Here is a 17,656-nt window from a genome sequence, read left to right on the forward strand (position 1 = left end):
AGTCCAAAACGGGTGGTCACGTTTTGTTGATAAAACAAAGGAATTGTCATCCATGTGACGTCAGGTTGTATTTTCAGTCTTATAAAAGACAGTCATATGTGCATACTGCTCCCCTGTGAGCAATGTGCAGATGCATCATAAATTCATTCTTTTCGCATTGAGATTGGATTTCATCATCGGGCTTTCGTAGACATTGCATGTGTTTGCTTGCTGCACAATAACACAACAAAGCATTAAACAATGGATTCTATCTGATTCACATAAGCCTTAAATTTCCTTGTGACCCTCTATGACAAGATGAATATTGCTATTTTCTGCACACTAATGTGTATATTTAAAGAGGATTTATTATTTGTCCACCGAGTTGTCAATAGTGAATGCAACTCATCTCATTCGCCAGCAGAGGGCCTCACTAACCCATTCAAATTATTTGATGGACCATGGCAAGCTAAAGATAGGTGTGTTCTTTCAGGGTACATTGTGAGAAGCAGGCATTCTCGCACACAATATACGTGAAAGATACTGAGATGGTGAGTGTCGAATATGTATGTTTTAAGTTTATATCCCTTTGTTGCTAAGCGGCATTATCATATATACAATTCCATCAATTTATTTAGTATTAAATTGTAGATTGTAAACCAAACCCTCGTCCATATAAAATGTATTTAAAATTCTGCCTGTTATATACACAGTTCTGCATGATTACAGTTCGTGCAGATATTTTAGCCTACTGCTGCAAAATGTAACAATGATTTTTTTTCGCACTTACTCCAAACGGTTTACTATTTCAGGGAATAGATACCGACTTGTAGTGAGGGAACAAAGTTAGCATTGGTAAGTTTTCCCCGCCCGTCAGTGATAAAGACGTGGATTCATCGCAACTGACCGAAGCGCTCACAACTGACTGAAGCAAACTTCTGAAGTGTGGACTTTTCAGCGCTGCTGATTTTTATTCTCAAACATGGGTAAGTCATTGCTCTGTGGTTTTTTTTTAACTAAGGTGAAGAAGACAATTTAAGAAAATTGCAATGTCAAAAACTATCACCATTTAACTTTTGTGTTCACGAAGTAGCCTAATGGGAATGTAACACGTTTATTTCTGTTGCCCATGAATCCAAATCTGTTCAAAGTGTTTGGACCACGCAAAAGGAAGATTTACACAAACATAGGAGAGAAGCTGTTGAGTGTTTTTATTTTCATCCAAAGACAGAAAAAGTACACAGTCCTGCAGGAATGTTACTGAGATCATGTGAAGTATTTTCCCCTTTTCGATTTGCACTGGTATGCGTAAACAATGGAAACTGCTTTTCTCTTTTGATACTGCTTTTAGTGATAATCAGTTCAAGCTCATAATGAGATTATGCAGGTTGTCTCATATACCTGGGAACTCGCCTGTGCTTTCTAATGTCTGTGTCATTCAGATACTGGAAACAGACCCATTTTCCATGTAAGGATCTTACAAACTAAAGTTGACATATAAGAGTTCTCAATTGTTCTAAGTGGTGAGATGTAAATTATGTTTTCCAGAGACTATAAAAAAGAGGTCCCCCTATAATGTCCTGTTACTGTTTTCTAAATCTATGCAAACATGCCAGAGGAACAGGGTTATTATTGTAAGGAAAAACACAGGAAATGGTCTCATCATCTAGAGCACTGAGTGAAAATGAACATGCATCAGTTCATGCATTCCTCACAAACACACCTTGTGTTTACCAATGTGCAGCAATGACAAGCTGCAACAGTATCGATCACAGCCCCTTCAAAACTCCTAGACTTGCTTCAGAGCACAAATTGAAAAGATTCTGTGGAACACAGTCTTCTGTTCTTATTTTAGGTGCCAAGACCCAGATCTATAACCCATATAATATGCAGAATCTCAAAGCTTTGCTGTTCTGGCAATCTCATCCTATGACCTGTTTGCCAGTTCTACATGGAAAATGAAAAATAACAACACTCGTTTGTGCTGAAGAAAGACGGACTTTGTTGAAGATCTCATTCATGGTGTCTGCTGATGGCTTGTCCCCTCTGTGTTCTCTGTAATATATGCAGTCACATGAGGGATAAATAGCAAGATTATTGTCTCTCTGTTTGCAGCCTCCACCAAACATTCTCCTCGTGTGTGGGGGCCCTTTGATAATTCTGACAAGCGTCTCTGTTTTTGTGAGACCGCCCTTCCCTCCTACTGCCCTTTTCTCACTATTCCTTTACTGGTTGTTGGTTGTTCTAATGAGCAGAACATGAGTTTACGGGGTTCAGTTGCTTAAGGCTGGAATGTTGTTTCCTAGGCCACACAGCCATGCTCTGCTACAGTTGTCCATTTGATAGGTCAGCAAGCACCTCTGGTATATGATTGTGATTTAGGGTGGTGTGCAACAATGAGGAACATTAAGGTAGTGTTTGTATCTTGTATCTAGTTCTGTATGTTGCAAACATAAATTTCAAGAATGTAACTGCTGCAGCACTGAATTGATATGATCATTCAACATATTATAATAATATAAAAATAATAGGGCTGTCAAATTTATTCTGAGCTGTCTATATTAATTGTGTATTTTTAAATACACACACATGCATACATTTAATAAAAATGTAAAAAATTAATAAAAATATGCATATCATTTCAATTATTGGTAAATATAAATATATACATCTTAATAGTTCCTAAATATATATATATATATATATATATATATATATATATATATACATGTCTGTGTATGTTTTTGTGTTTATAAACAGAAACTTAAAATGTTCAGTACGTATATATTATGTAAATGTACATTTTATTTTAGGTGCAATTAATCGAGAATAATTGTTTGACAGCCCTAATGACTAAAAATAATAGCAATGAGAATAATAATAATATTTATTATTATTACTATTATTGTTGTTTTGTTATTATTAAAAATAATAGTAACAATTATCATCATGCTTATTATTATTAGTAAAACCATCATAATATAAACAAAAGCAAAATTTGCTAGAAAATGGTCTGGTGCAGAATATGCTTAAGGAAAATGCACTGCTTTAAGTAAGACCAAGTGAACCCACTGTTCTTCTTCGGTTGGTCTCTTGATGTTGTGTTGAGAGACAGACTGGGGTTTGATATGCCGATCTCCGAGAGGAATTTAAAACGTCAATGGGCTTTTGCGAATGGCACTCGCACGCCAGTCCCCGCCCCGTGCATAGGGTTATAAAAGGGAGGTGACTGCGGCCATTCACTCATCCTTTGCTCTTCGGAACCTACATTACGTACATGACAAGCGCTTTATCTCTTCGAGACATCTTCTAGACTGCTGGATTTATGATGCGAAGCAGCGGATTTCTCCCTCTCGGTAGCGGACTTCCCCTGGGTGTCCAGGCAGCGAGCCGCAGATATTTCTAAAAGAGCAAATTTCCTCTCACAGTCTGCGCTGTCTTTGGGCAAGTCTCGCAGCTGTAATCTTGGGTATGACAGACTCATTCCCGAGCCTGATGGGCCCGACACCTGTATTGCATGTTGGGGTACCACCGCAGAATTCTCCACACCTCCGTCAAGAGGAGAACTCTTCCGGGCTTCGTGGTAAAAAGTTTGCCGCCCTTCTGGCGGAAGGTGCGATCGATCGAATGGGAGCGGTTCGGCCAGCCGTAGGTGGATTTGTTTGCCTCCCCGAACACCACATATTGCTTGCTTTTGTACTCCCTGAGTGAGGAACCCTCGGCACGAATGCCTTAGCACATAGCTGGCCGCGGGAAAAGTAGAAGTACACCTTCCCCCCATTGAACCTCCTTGCACTGATCCTGTAGAAGGTCAGGGAAGCGGGCAAAAAGTAAAGAACTGTTAATTGTGCCTTATTGGCCCAACCAGACTTGGTTCTGAGACCTGATGGCTCTAACAACAGTTCCCCGTGGCCAATTCCCCTTACCAAAGACCTCTGGAATCTCCAGGTCTGGCCCCTGGACTGGACGAGGAGACCTTGAGTGGCTTGCCGCCGCTGGTCAGAGAGACTGCCACTTATAAGCATATAAACGCCTAGTGGCGTCTTTTCTGGTCCTGGTGTTCATCTGGAGTGGAGAATCGGGTCAGCATTGGCATTTCTACAGGAAATATTCAAGAGTAACCTCTCCCCGTCCACGCTGAAAGTGTACCTCTATTCCCGCTCATCACGATCTTGTGGAGGGCAAGTCCTTCTGCCAGAATGATCTGGTCACTAGGTTCCTTATGGACACGAGAAGGGTAAATCCAACTCGACCGCGCTCTGTACCCTCTTGGGACATTTATGTGGTCCTACAGGGTCTTTGTAACGCCTCTTTCGAGCCCCTCAGAGATACCAGTCTTTCTCATCTGATGATGAAGACAGGACTCTTGCTGGCACTCGCTTCCATCAAGAGGGTTGGGGACCTCCAGGCATTCTCCATGTCCCATGTGTGTCTAAAATTCGGGCCCGGTAATTCGATTACTAAGGTTGCGTGCCCAAGGTTCCCACCACTCCCTTTCGGGACCAGGTGGTGAACCTGCAGGCACTCCCCTCTGGGGAGGAAGACCCAACCTCCAACGTGTTGTGTTCAGTACGCATTGTGCCTCTTTCAACCCCACAAAGAGCCTTGGAAGCTCTGTGCAGCTTTTTACCTGTTTTGGGGGCTGTCTCCAAACAGAGATTGACGCACTGGATTGAGGATGCCATTGCTTTGGCATACCGGTCCCAGGATTGCCCATGCCTGATAGCAGTGAGAGCCCACTCCATGGGCCTCCTCTTGGGCACTGGCTCAGGGCTACTCTGGCAGACATATGGAGTGCTGCAGGTTGGGCTACACCCAGTACCTTTGCAAGGTTTTACAACCTCCACATGGAACCAGTGTCAGCCCGTATATTACACACCACTGCCATGTAAGGTCGGCAATTTTGTTGGGCATAGTTCTCTCAGGTTCCTCAGCCCAAAGGGTGGGTATATGGCCGCCGCCACCTCCCTTTTATACCCGTATGCACAGGGCGGGGACCAGCATGGCCCATTGGCGATTTAAATTCCTCTCAGAGATGATAGGTTCTCAAGGTCAAACCCCAGTCTGTCTCCCAACAGAACGTCTCGTTCCCTCCATCAGGGAGGTTACAGTCGTAACCCAGACTTTCTATCATGGAAGAAGTGACTGTGTGGATTTTCTTTATTTTCTCATGCTTCCACCATTTCCTGTATGGAATGACAAAATGAAAATGTCAAAAACAGACAACGTATCTTCAAGGCTGGCCAGGCCTGTCAAAACTGGATTTATCCCACATATTTTCCTTTCTTTACTCTCTTCTGAGATGTGTCGTTTAATGTTTCCAAAGTAATAATAAACAATCTTCGGAAAGATTAGTTTGGTTTGTCTGAGCCACCCTAGCTTTTCCTTGTTTTTCATTCCCCCTACAGAGCCTAAGGTTTTCATTTATTCTGGTTGAAAACAAATCTGCTGGCTCTTGCAATCACAGCAGTGGATTTTAAGGCAGTGAGAAATTTCTCTAGTGCAGTGAGGACCTGAAGTCAACCCGCTGGTGTACTTTGGGCATATGGCCACATATAAAAACTTTGGAGGTCTCTGTTTTCCTCAGCAGTATTACAGTACCACAGTCCCTGATCAGGAAAAGTAAAAGTTGGAAATGTTTTTTAAATTAGTGTGCACCAAAACCCTCACCCAACAGAACTGCACAATGAATGATTGTTTTCAAACTACAACCCCCATTGGTTAAAACAACACTTAGTCTATGTCCACAGTATTGGGTGAGCCACTGTTGCAAAATAACATTTAAATAATAGAAAAAAGTATTTTAACAATCCAAAATTACAGACGTTAGCTTCATGAATACTATAAAAGAACACTGTTAAAAAATACACAGATGCACAGATAATGATAACAGATAAAAATGCACAGAGAATTGAGTGAATTCAATTCAATTTGATCATGTTCAACCCACTTAAACTTTTATAGAGGATCTTTACTTAATTATTTTGTGCTGGGACTACATTCTTTATTTTAGTTAATTTGACTAACTGAACAGTGAATTTAGAGTTCCCAGCATGTTTTGCATGCAAAAGCATTACGAGAGTCAGTTTGTGTGAAAAAATGTTATGTGCCTTACAATAAAATGAAATGTTTATTTTTCAGCTGTCTTTAAGATTTAGAAAAGATTTCGATTGTATTTTTGAGTTTTGTGGTTACCATCATTCAGAAGAGCAATCTTTGCGCTAAGGTCATGGGAGAGATCATCAGGTGTGCTTTTTCACTTAGTGAAGAGTAATGCTACCCATTCCAGTACTTAGACTACTTTCTTGTTCGTCATATTTGATGTGAACAATAATAAATGTTAACTGAAGCTAAAAAAGATCAAGAAGTTAACTCCAATCCTGATTTAAGTATTTCTTCTTGATTTGTTCGAAGATTATCATTTGAAATGCTCTTAAATAATTTAGGTAATTTTACTTTATTCATGGAATATTGCGTTAAAAGTACACCTTAAAGTACTTAAAATTTGTGTTATATTGATACCATAATTTGGAAGGAAATTTAAACATTTAATAAAACAACAACAAAGTAAAAAGACATCCGGCAGCCCCTCACGGAAGACTGCCGGCGCATAACACAAACCACAATTAAAATCCAGGCCTGGTCCTCTCTCATTGATGATCCGGTCGCTCGTCCTCTTATGCTCCCAATCTCCTCTGTGATACGAGACCGGTGCGCGTACAGCTGACGCTCATTGTCACTCACTCACCGGCCTCGACTCACGGTCTCGTCCCGCCTACTTCACTACAGTGACTATTTGACTATGCAATAAATTTGTCCTAAATTAATAGCTATATTTATGCTAAAACAGTCTTCTTAAAACTTACCTCTAAGGGCAGCAGATATAGAGAAAGACAAAGAGACAAATTGTTATCGATCCCTGGGGGGAAATGTAGGCAACTTAAGTAATCGTAAGAACTTTAGAAACCTACGTGACTGTGCATACTGTTTAAACCAGATAAACAACTAAAATAATAGGAGGAATATTGTGGCCTGCGGTGAAATCCCACTAACTGTCAGTCAAGTGATACATAGACTAATGGAAACGGGACTCTGGAGCAGTTTCTTCTTCTAATGGGAAATACAGACTTCTGTGTTGGGAGCACATAAGTCTTTTGCACAGTATTTCTTTTCTTCTACTTGGCAGTTTTATACTATGACCAGTATAAATCAAGTTTCTATGAGCTGAAATTCACTTATCTGAATCTGTGTATTGCGCTCTTTAGCATCTGGAAACAAAATCTCTTACTGAAGCAACAGCAGCCAATGAGATCTGATATTTCTTGCATAGATCTTATTAGGTTGTTTAACATTAGGATTTGGTCTGAGGTATCAAACTAGCAAGATGTATCAAACTGGCGTGCATAGTATTTTGTCTGTTATGTCTTATTCATGAATGTGGCATGAATCTTCTTCATGCTCTTTTGTAGTTTTCTGCTCCACTTGTAGTTCTTGTTATATTGTAATCTGAAAGGCTTTTGGTGTAGTCCACTGTGTTGTGACCAGGGCTCTATTCAATCCCCTGCGGAATCCATTCAGTGTGACGCAACAGCCTGACCTTTCATCCTGTACAATAGCCACTGTAGCAACGCTCAGGGTCGGTAAAGTAACAAACACAATGGCACAAGTGGAAACACAGGAACAGTTATTTCTAAGTATGTTACTTTCTTTCTCGTTCTGTGTAAAATAGGTCTTTCCATATTTTTTTCTTGACACACAAATCACAATGTAAACAGTAAGTTATTCACTGAGAATGTGGAAACATTCGATTTGAAGGTCAGTGACACGATTAAATCAAAACTTTATGTCATCCATGAACATGAACAGTGTGTCCCATTGGATTGATCTCTATCAGTAGTGAAGGTAAAAAAACCTCCCAACATTCCAAGCTCCTTCACAGCATCATCAAGTGTTATTGTTTTGAAAATGCGACCTCAAGTGGAGAATCATACACAGTTATTCTGTAACTTTACCAAACATATTTGAAGTCAAGACTGATGCCATTTTTGACTTGGAAATATTATATTAAATTGTCTGTAGCGTAGTGTATTGTTTCTATCTATCTATTCCTCACAAAAAGCTAATTTATGGCTTCAAAGGACTTTGAATACAGGTTTATGCTTCATAAATAACTATTGTGTGTTCCATTTGTAACAATATGTGAGTATGCACAATTTGAATGTTCCGGTGAGCCGGTTATGCTGTTCTCAAACATCTTGTTTTTTGGAATTAGTTTAGATAACTTTGGCTAACATATTTATGAGGGGAAGGTTAGAAGGCAGTCAGCATGGTGGGGGTATTTCTCTCTTTCTCTTCTTTCACTCTCTCTCTTTCACTCTCTCTCTCACATGCACATGCACATGCACACACAAACACACACACAATAGCTAGGTTTAAAATAAGTAATTTGACAAACACCTTGTCTATTTCCCAGACTTTGTCAGTGAAATACCATCTTTGCTCTTTCTTTCAGATAAAAATATATGTTTTTTATTCTTTTTAAATGTACTTATTGCACAACATTTATTTTGCACAGGATTTATTTTTCTCCAAATCTATCTGTGATGAGGTCATAATAAAGCAAGCACTCAATCTATAACTCATGCCGACCTGAAACTGTGCGCACACACCGTCAGCTTTACTCCTGTTGGTAGTCGTTCTCGAAAATCGATCATCATTTGCTCAAAATTTGTTGCGTCGCTTGACACGCCCACTTCCTGTCGCCAACGGTCACTGTCCCTCATGTCGGAAGTTGCCAGCTCTCTATTGAAATGAATGACATCATTCATTCGAAAAGTTGCTTTGTCGCTACATGTCCCTGGCGGTGTGTAAACGCACAGCTAGTCTTTTGCTCATGTAAAGCAGAGGTGATTCATAAGCATAGACATGCATGCCTCTTACTATATCTGTTCCTGCTAAAATTCACACTGCCATGCGTGATGCTCATGATCTGCTTGACTGGACATGTTAAGAAGAAACATCTGCTAAGACATAACTGTTGTGCAGTAAATGTCACCTGTTACATTACATTATATTTGATGAACATCGGTCCTTCAATGATCACATTGCAAAGACAGTGCGGTCATGCCGATAAGCCTTATTCAACATTAGAAAGGTTAGACCCTATCTAACGGAGCATGCGACACAACTCCTTGTCCGGGCCCTGGTAATATCAAGGTTGGAATACTGCAATGCTCTACTTGCTGGTCTTCCTGCAAAGGCTATCAAAACACTCCAGCTGGTTCAGAACGCAGCAGCACGCCTTGTCTTCCAACAGCCCGAAAGGGCTCATGCGACACCCTGTTTCATCTCTCTCCTCTAGCTACCGGTTTAAGCCTGTATCAGATTCAAGTCACTAATGCTTGCCTACATGACTACCACTGGATCTGCACCTGCATACTTTTACACCCTCTTAGACTCCTACACCCCATCAAGGACCTTGCGTTCAGCAAACAAGCAGAGTCTTGTATTGTCTCCTGAAAAGGGCAGCAAAAAGCTTTCCAGCTCATTCTCCTTTACAACATATCTGTCACAACATTACAAAATAATTACTTACAACCCATCTCTTCTGTGAATACTTGACCTGACAAATAAAAAAAAACCTTCTCTCTATCTCTCAACAGGTATTGGTCTGGCTTTTGTTGAAACTAGTAACTTTGTATTAGCACCTATTGAATCATTGCTCCTGTATGACATTTCCCTTATTGCTCCTTGGATAAAAGTGTCTGCTAAATGACTAAATGTACTTGATCAAGACGAGACTGACTCTAGAACTGTCAGAAGTAATGGGCTTAGATGGATAGTTCACCCAAATTGACAATGCTGTCATCATGGAAACATTTATGACTTTCTTCTTTGTCAAGCTGTGAATTGACAAAGAAAGTCTCATAAAAAGAAAAAAGAAGAACATCAAACTGGTTTGAAGCAACATGAAAGTGTGTAACATAATTTTAGTGATGTTGGGGAGAACTATCCCTTTAAATGGCAAAAGATCCTTCAGGGGATAAACTGAGAATACCGGTTGTAAAGAACATTTGTGTCCTGAACATAATGCTTTAAGAAATCGTTGTACCTATAGGTTGTAAACAGGAAAATGCTTTTTAAACATCCAGAAATGTCAGCATGTTCTTTGAAAGCCTTCACAACCAGCAGTCGTAAATGTGTCTATGAGCCTTTGCATTCAGTCAGTGATCTGTTTTTGCCTCTTGACTGAGAGAGGCTTTGATTTATTATTTAATTATGACAGTACACATGTGATTTATTCATGACATGCCTATAACCAACATCACTTCAGTCTTTCAGATCGATTCAGTTGTCAGCCATAAATAACATAACAGAAAACAGGATGGAGCAAATTAGATAATTTACCACCATCTTAAGATCACACGCTGATCTGGGCAAACAAGATAACAGAGATTGAGCCTCCTTTGTATTGACCCATTTTTCTACTTCTCGTCACAGTATATATGAGGACTAAAGCCCATCTACTCATTATTGGATTCTCTTTTACTTTGAACATTGGCATTTTGATTGATCTAAAACTGAGAGAGAACGCGAGATTTGTATTCTGTGCCAGTTTTCTCAGCGGTAGAAGCACGATAAGGTAGTCGTGTACAGTCATATACTTTGCTCCGTGTTTGCATGTGTTTCCATCTCTCTCCATCAGTAAGTGTGGATCTGTGAAGCAGTCTGTTGCCATGGTTACAGGCTAAAACTGTACCACACTGGAGCAAGTGATAAGTTAAGTATAATGTATAGTGCTCATTGTCAGCTGATTTTGTGACATGGTATGGAAACAGGCCATTCATGATGGTTCACTTGTTCACTCATTTGTTCATTAATTTTCCATACTGTAACTCTTACTGCAATTCAGGCAATCCTGTAAATAGTCAAGACGTCTAAAATACTTAATGAAGATGGAATTATTTCAATCTAATTTTAGTAGCTATGTTGAGAATTTAAGCAATTTTGTCAACTGAAAGAAATAGATCACCCAAATAAGGAAAATAATTTAATAATTTACTCACCCTTATGTCATTCCGAACCTGATTGACCTTCTTGCATGTTTTGGAGAACGCAAAATATTATATTTTAAATAATGTTGGTAACCATTACACTCAAATATAAAATCATTAAATATATATAGAATAATATATAATAAATTACAAAATTGCAATATATTGAATAACATGCAAGTAATTGCCGCTTTTCATACACCATTGAAAAAATTTAAGCACTTTGTTCCAATATGGAAATGTATTATTCAAGCATTATATTTTACAGTATATTCCCATATATTTTGTTTCCTAAGGGTTGAACCACATTGACCGCTCTTGGAAACAAAATAATTTCACTAAATACCTTTTTGTGTTCCACAGAAGAAAATCTTACAGGAAAGACATTAGAGTAAATGGATGATGACAGAATTGTTATTTTTTAATAAAGACACTGTGTGGGCTTGGCAATACTAGCAATACATTGGCAATATACAAATTATTTTGGCAACATACCATTCACAAGTATACATCGGTTAAGTTAGGGATTTTGTACAGGCAACTAGTTGTATGCCGAGAATAAACACCTTTATTGTGATACAAGACCCTCCAAAGCCAGGAACAGGCAACTTTTGTAATATAATGTCATATAGTGTATTATTAAAGGACATATTTATATTTACGTAATTTGTGTAAAATTCAACTGCCTGACAAAATAATTTGCAGCATCCAGGTTACCATATTTTAGTAGTTTTGAGCTTTTGTTATCTGGGAATATCATACCTTGGAATGTAGCGATTGGCCGATCAGAATTAAGTTTTCCGAAATGGTTGTGTCATAAGCAAACAAGCAATATATAAACGTATATATATATATATATATATATATATACATGTATATATTAATCAGAGCACATTATGGGAATAAGATGGGTGGTGATTTTGATCATCAGAGCAAATGTGTGGAATTAGTCACGACACCATGCACTGTAAAAGTTGCAGAAGGTCTGTCAGTAACACACACACGCAAACACACACACACACACACGCACACACGCACACACACACACACATGTCCATGTTATATAACGACATTCTATCGATGTAATTGTTTTTATACTTTACAAACTGTATAACATATTCCCTAACCCTACCCCTGAACCTAACAACCACAAAACTTTCTGCTCTTTAAGATTTCCAAAAAAAGTTAATTTTGTATGATTTATAAGCTTGTTTTCTCATGGGGACCAAAAAATGTCCCCATCCCTTACACACACACGCACACACCAGACAAAAACTTCTTTGTCCATTCACATTCGCCTGTATCCAGGTCACAGAGCTTTGAACAAAGCTCACAGGGTTTTTTTACTGTTTGTTAAAATAAGAGATCTCATTATTCATAACTCAGGTGACATCTCTCTCTTGCCTGATGTGAAAATCTCAATCGTTATTACTCAAGTCTTCCTCTTCTTTTCCCTTTCCTATAACTGTAACTGGAAGCTTACCTAGAGCATCATTTTGACAAAAGCAGTGCAACCAACCAGTCAAACATGACGTGCAGAAGAGCATGCACTCTTAATTGAATAGAGAATAGTGCAGGCTCAAACAGACAGGGATCAATTCACAATGCATATGTGTTACAGTAGCTTTTATCTCTCCTGTATTCAATGGTCAATTGCAATGAGTCAATTGCTGGACTGTTATAACCTCTGCCGTAATCACCGGCCTCATTTGGCTTTATGATTGTCAAGACAGAATTATTATTGTAGATATCATCTATGTTATAGTAAGAGCTCTTTTATGGGCGTGGTTGCAGAAATGTATATTTAAAAGCTTTGAAGATCAGCAATTGTGAGAAAAATATCAAAGGTTTGGTAAATATCATTACCTCTGTCCCTGCGATGGGTTGGCACTCCATCCAGGGTGTATCCTGCCTTGATGCCCGATGACTCCTGAGATAGGCGCAGGCTCCCCGTGACCCGAGGTAGTTCGGATAAGCGGTAGAAAATGGAATGGAATGGAATTACCTCTGTATTGAAAGCATTGCGTCAATGAAATTACACAAGACTAAATAACTGAATTTACACAGATGATGGTGTTCAAAAGTTTACACCCCAATACTCCATACTAGCTTATCTTCTAAGGTGTGTGCCTTTGTGTCTGTGGCAGGAGATTGAATACACATCAGTGCTGTACAGTGTAATGGTAATGACATGTGTTGAATACATTCCTCTGGAGAGCTTGTTTAAAGTGCACAGCTAAACAAATTTGTGTATACCATGTGGAAATAGGTCATCTATAGAATAGGCTTCTTTCAGTCCACACATCTATGGGAGACCATCAGTGATCGTCCTTCAGTGAGGTAAACAAGGAGAATTGACCATCAGACGTAATCACATGTTCAGTGCTCACATTGAATCACTGCCATGATCAAAGATGTTGAAACACTGATACATACTGTACTCAAGGGACAAACTCATCATCATGGGAAAACAATTTTGAGTGTGTTATCAAAGCACCAGTACAGCATTAAATGTATTTAAAGTATGAGCTAATCCAGGGAAAATCAATAGACAACAGTCAACATGGATGATATATCCATTTATTGTAGCATTAATAATCCATTTAGTGCACAGCAGAAATTTCTCTCCTCTAGGCGTTAGTGTTGGGAGTAAGATCAACATCATAACTGGCATGCAGTTGATGTGACTCCTCCGACCATGCACTGCCTTCATTGTGCTGCTGTTTGGGTCGAGCCAGTTGGCAATTGAGACCAGAGATATAGTGTAGATAATAGAGAGGTTAAAGAATGTGGGGTTGTGAATGAATGTACAATCCTTTTCCAAGTGCTATTTTAAGTATCAAGGGAATCCTAAGCTATAGCAACGCAGGAGCAAGAGAGAAAGAACTGGGGAGGGGGTTTTGAAAGGTCTGTCTTTTCTCACAACATCATCTTTAGGTTATTTTGAATTTAAAGATACATTTTTCACCATCAAACAGTTTGTTAAAGCAAATTAGGAAACATACAGAAATTGCACTATAACAATAATTTAAACACAAAGTATACCATGCACACCTTTATACTGGAAATTATATTAGTAAGTCCCAAATCAAAGTATGTTGAAATGAGTATCCATAAAGTTACCAGATGGTCTCCTGTTTTTGGTGAAAAATCATAGTGCACACTCAAACGGCTGATATTAACTCCAACCCACCTAGAGAAGGCAGAGTTTAGTTGCAGTACACAGCATTTATAATTAAAATGCATGATGCATGACTGAATCCATAAATTAAACTCTACAGTAAATGTAATAAGGTTCAATTAAATGGAAGGAAGGAGACGGGAACCTGCAAACATTTAAACATTTAATAAAATAATTGAATAATTGAATAATAGAGAGCCGGCAGCCCTCACGGACGACTGCCGGCGACACACACAAATAGTAAATAGACGGCCGGCAGCCCCTCACGGACGACTGCTGGCGACACACACAAACCATAACAAAAAGCCAGGCCTGGTCCTCTCTCGTCAGCGGTCCCGTCGCTCATCCTCTTATGCTCCCAATCTCCTCCGTGAGATATGCGGGATCTCCTCAAGGCTCCCGTCACGTCTTCCTGACCACAGTAACATTACATGACAAATACTACATGACAAAATGTTTACATGCAAATGGATCACAGGCAAAGACGTCAACATCATGCAGTAGTATGTCCCAGTGTGTGCATTAATTGATATCCACTCAAAAGTCCCTACTATTCCAACACAAAAGCAGTACTTACGAAATAGTATAAGAAGGCGAATTGGGATGCAGGATTCATATTGCGCATCTTGTCAAAGGGGTAATATGGTGTGAACACATGATTTTCTGTGTCTTTGGTGTGTACAAAATATGGTTTCTATCTAAAAGCGAATGCTCATCCAGACTGGCCTGAAACTGCCTCGTGTTACAACACCCCCACATATCCACATCAGTTTGTGGCATGAGTTGAATAAGACCACCCAAATGTATACGCAAGTCAGTACCTGTAAGTACAATTGCTTAGGAACCTGATGTTCCAAATATGGTAAGAGGTGTTACATTTCCGTCACACGCTTGCAGTATTCGACCAATCACTACGCAATGATTAAATGTTCAATCATAGCTAGGGATGCAGCGATTTCCAAGGTTCACTATTAACCGCTATTAAAAACGTAAATTGTTAATTTAACATAAAGGCTCTTTTACATCGCTTATTTATAATGCATGGAACGGAAACGTTGCAACTTGTGCACCAGCTTAAAAGAGCATTGTTTATCATAGACACGGAGGCCACAAGTCCACGACACACACTAGATTAACTATGCAGAGATCCCAAACAGCCAATCTTACGTGTACATTCACAATTAAGGCTGTAGCAGTGACAGTTGGGCTTTCAGTGCAACGTAAACAAACAAAGCTGATTTTTTTTTTTATAGACATTGTATAAATTCAAAGTTGAGCAAGCTCAAATTCAGAGTCTACTCCTGACGCAGTGAACCAATTTAATTTATTTAGCGATTATTCTCTATATCACGTTGATTAATCCATTAAAGTTTGCTGTAAACGAAAACAGAGGGGGAAAAAAGCATGTGATCCGTGTGCCCTAGCTCTTAAAGGGACAGCAGAATATTACATATATGTTTTAATGCTCATCAAACAACAAAAATACTAAGAAAAAACACACTCACTGCTCCTGACTGATCAACTTTTATAACTTTAATATGGTTTGATATATATTTCAGTATACTCTGCAGACTATCGAGTGTTATTTTACATTTGATTCAAATAACCACAGTTAGTCCAACCTGAAACACATAAAAAGCACTATTAACTTATTTGTGTGTTTGCTTTATTACATTTATTTGTGCTATTGCTCATAATTTGCTAATTTGTTCTAATTTTATTACTAACTGATTGACTATTATTATTAGAGTTAGGCTAATAGATGTATGGTATTATAAGCTTATTTTTTAAGATTGCAGTTAGAAAACAAACAAATAACTAAACATAATTTATTCATTACTTTTTGTGGCGGGCATGCAAATTTTTCATCACGGCCAGTAAAATGTAGAAATTAATGTATGCATATTAATCATCATAATCGTGCAACCGTGATTATTCCTCAGACTATAATCGTACCAACAAAATCTATAATCATTGCATCCCTAATCATGGCACACCTCACTTTTCAGAGCGATGAACTTTGTTAAAAATCTTCGTGTTTCCGAGAGGTGGGCAAAGAGTAGATACAAACAAGCACGGTATGTGGAAAATACAGCGTTTTTGTCAGGATCAGGGTGTGAAGGGACAGAGGACCCAGGTGCAGACAGTGGGTAAGGGGTTATTAACACAAGACTTATTTAATAATAAAGACAAAACAAAAACCCACTAGGTGGTAAAATACAAAGAACAAGGGTAAAAACATGAAGGATAAACGGGAACATTTGACATTAACTACAAATAACTAGACTAGACTACTCAACTCAACTTTATTTATATAGCGCTTTTTACAATTTTCATTAGACTAGACTAGACTAGACTGAACTGAACTGAACTGAACTGAACTGAACTGAACTAGACACAGGAACTCCCCCACACGAATCAAAATGAACCAGACAGAAAACACAGGGGCAGTAAATAGGGAATCAAATCAAGAGGGGAACAGGTGTTGGGCATGAAATAATTAACAATCAATAATAGGGAAACGAGTGGGCGGGGACAAAGACGAGACCAGAGAGAGTGCATGACATGTCAAAACAAACAACACCATGTCTCCCTATCTACACTTAACATGAAGCTCTTTCATTATCCTGCCACTAGACAAAGAAAGACATGGCATGATGAGGCAGAATTATGACAGTTTTTTTAACCTTAAATCGTGCATACACATCACATTACATCCAAGACAAATGATAATATTTGTTTTAGCCGTGTCATATGACTCCTTTAATATTTATAATAATAACCATATGTTGCTACAGCAGTAATAGTAGTCCAACTTCAAAATGCAATTAAGTCGCCCAAGTTAGTAACAAATATTTTATCTTTATAATTCATGTGTTTCTGGTGTTACTAAAGCGATGTCTAAGTTACTGTAGTGGTTATCAACAGCATGCAACAGACACTTTCATAGACATTAAATTCGCAATAACCCAGTATATTACTTTATTCAAGGCTTAGTGTATTATACAGGCAAGCAGTGCACTAGATTATCCACCCAATACTCATAAACCATCCTCAGACCTTTCAAACTTAATTTTCCAGCCCTTTTGATTATATGAAGTTAGAAAGTGCTGCTCGGCTGGTCTATTGACTGTTTTCGTGAAATCAATACTAACAAAATAGTGGATAGTTTTGCTTTGGGTTTTGTAAATGCTTCTTACACAGGGTTTGAGTCCTGAATTCTGATCTTCTGTATCACAAACACTGTTTTGGTTAAAACTTTTTATAATTATTATTTAACTTAATTTAACCTTAATAAAACATAAATATAATGTAACTTTAATTATGGTACTTCTGCCAAATGTAGAGACAACCAGACAGGTCAACCTGCATAACAACCTGCATCACTGATAGAACTAAGGTTTTTACATTTTGTTTTTAATGATTGTTTATTATTGCAGTC

At 38.6% G+C, this 17,656-nt stretch overlaps 1 protein-coding gene across 1 annotated transcript in view; it reads left to right on the forward strand.

Moving 5' to 3' along the window:
- The first annotated feature begins 807 nt into the window (after nucleotides 1–807).
- The window catches only part of gpm6ab (glycoprotein M6Ab), a 52,717-nt gene continuing 35,868 nt past the window's right edge, over nucleotides 808–17,656 (forward strand). The window contains exon 1 of the mRNA XM_056735447.1: nucleotides 808–965. Within this exon, the coding sequence (XP_056591425.1) occupies nucleotides 962–965 (4 nt within the window). The 5' untranslated portion in view covers nucleotides 808–961. The remainder of the gene's footprint in view (nucleotides 966–17,656) is intronic.

This window comes from Triplophysa dalaica, chromosome 2 (genome assembly GCF_015846415.1).
Source record: "Triplophysa dalaica isolate WHDGS20190420 chromosome 2, ASM1584641v1, whole genome shotgun sequence".
Taxonomy (NCBI): Eukaryota; Metazoa; Chordata; class Actinopteri; order Cypriniformes; family Nemacheilidae; genus Triplophysa; species Triplophysa dalaica.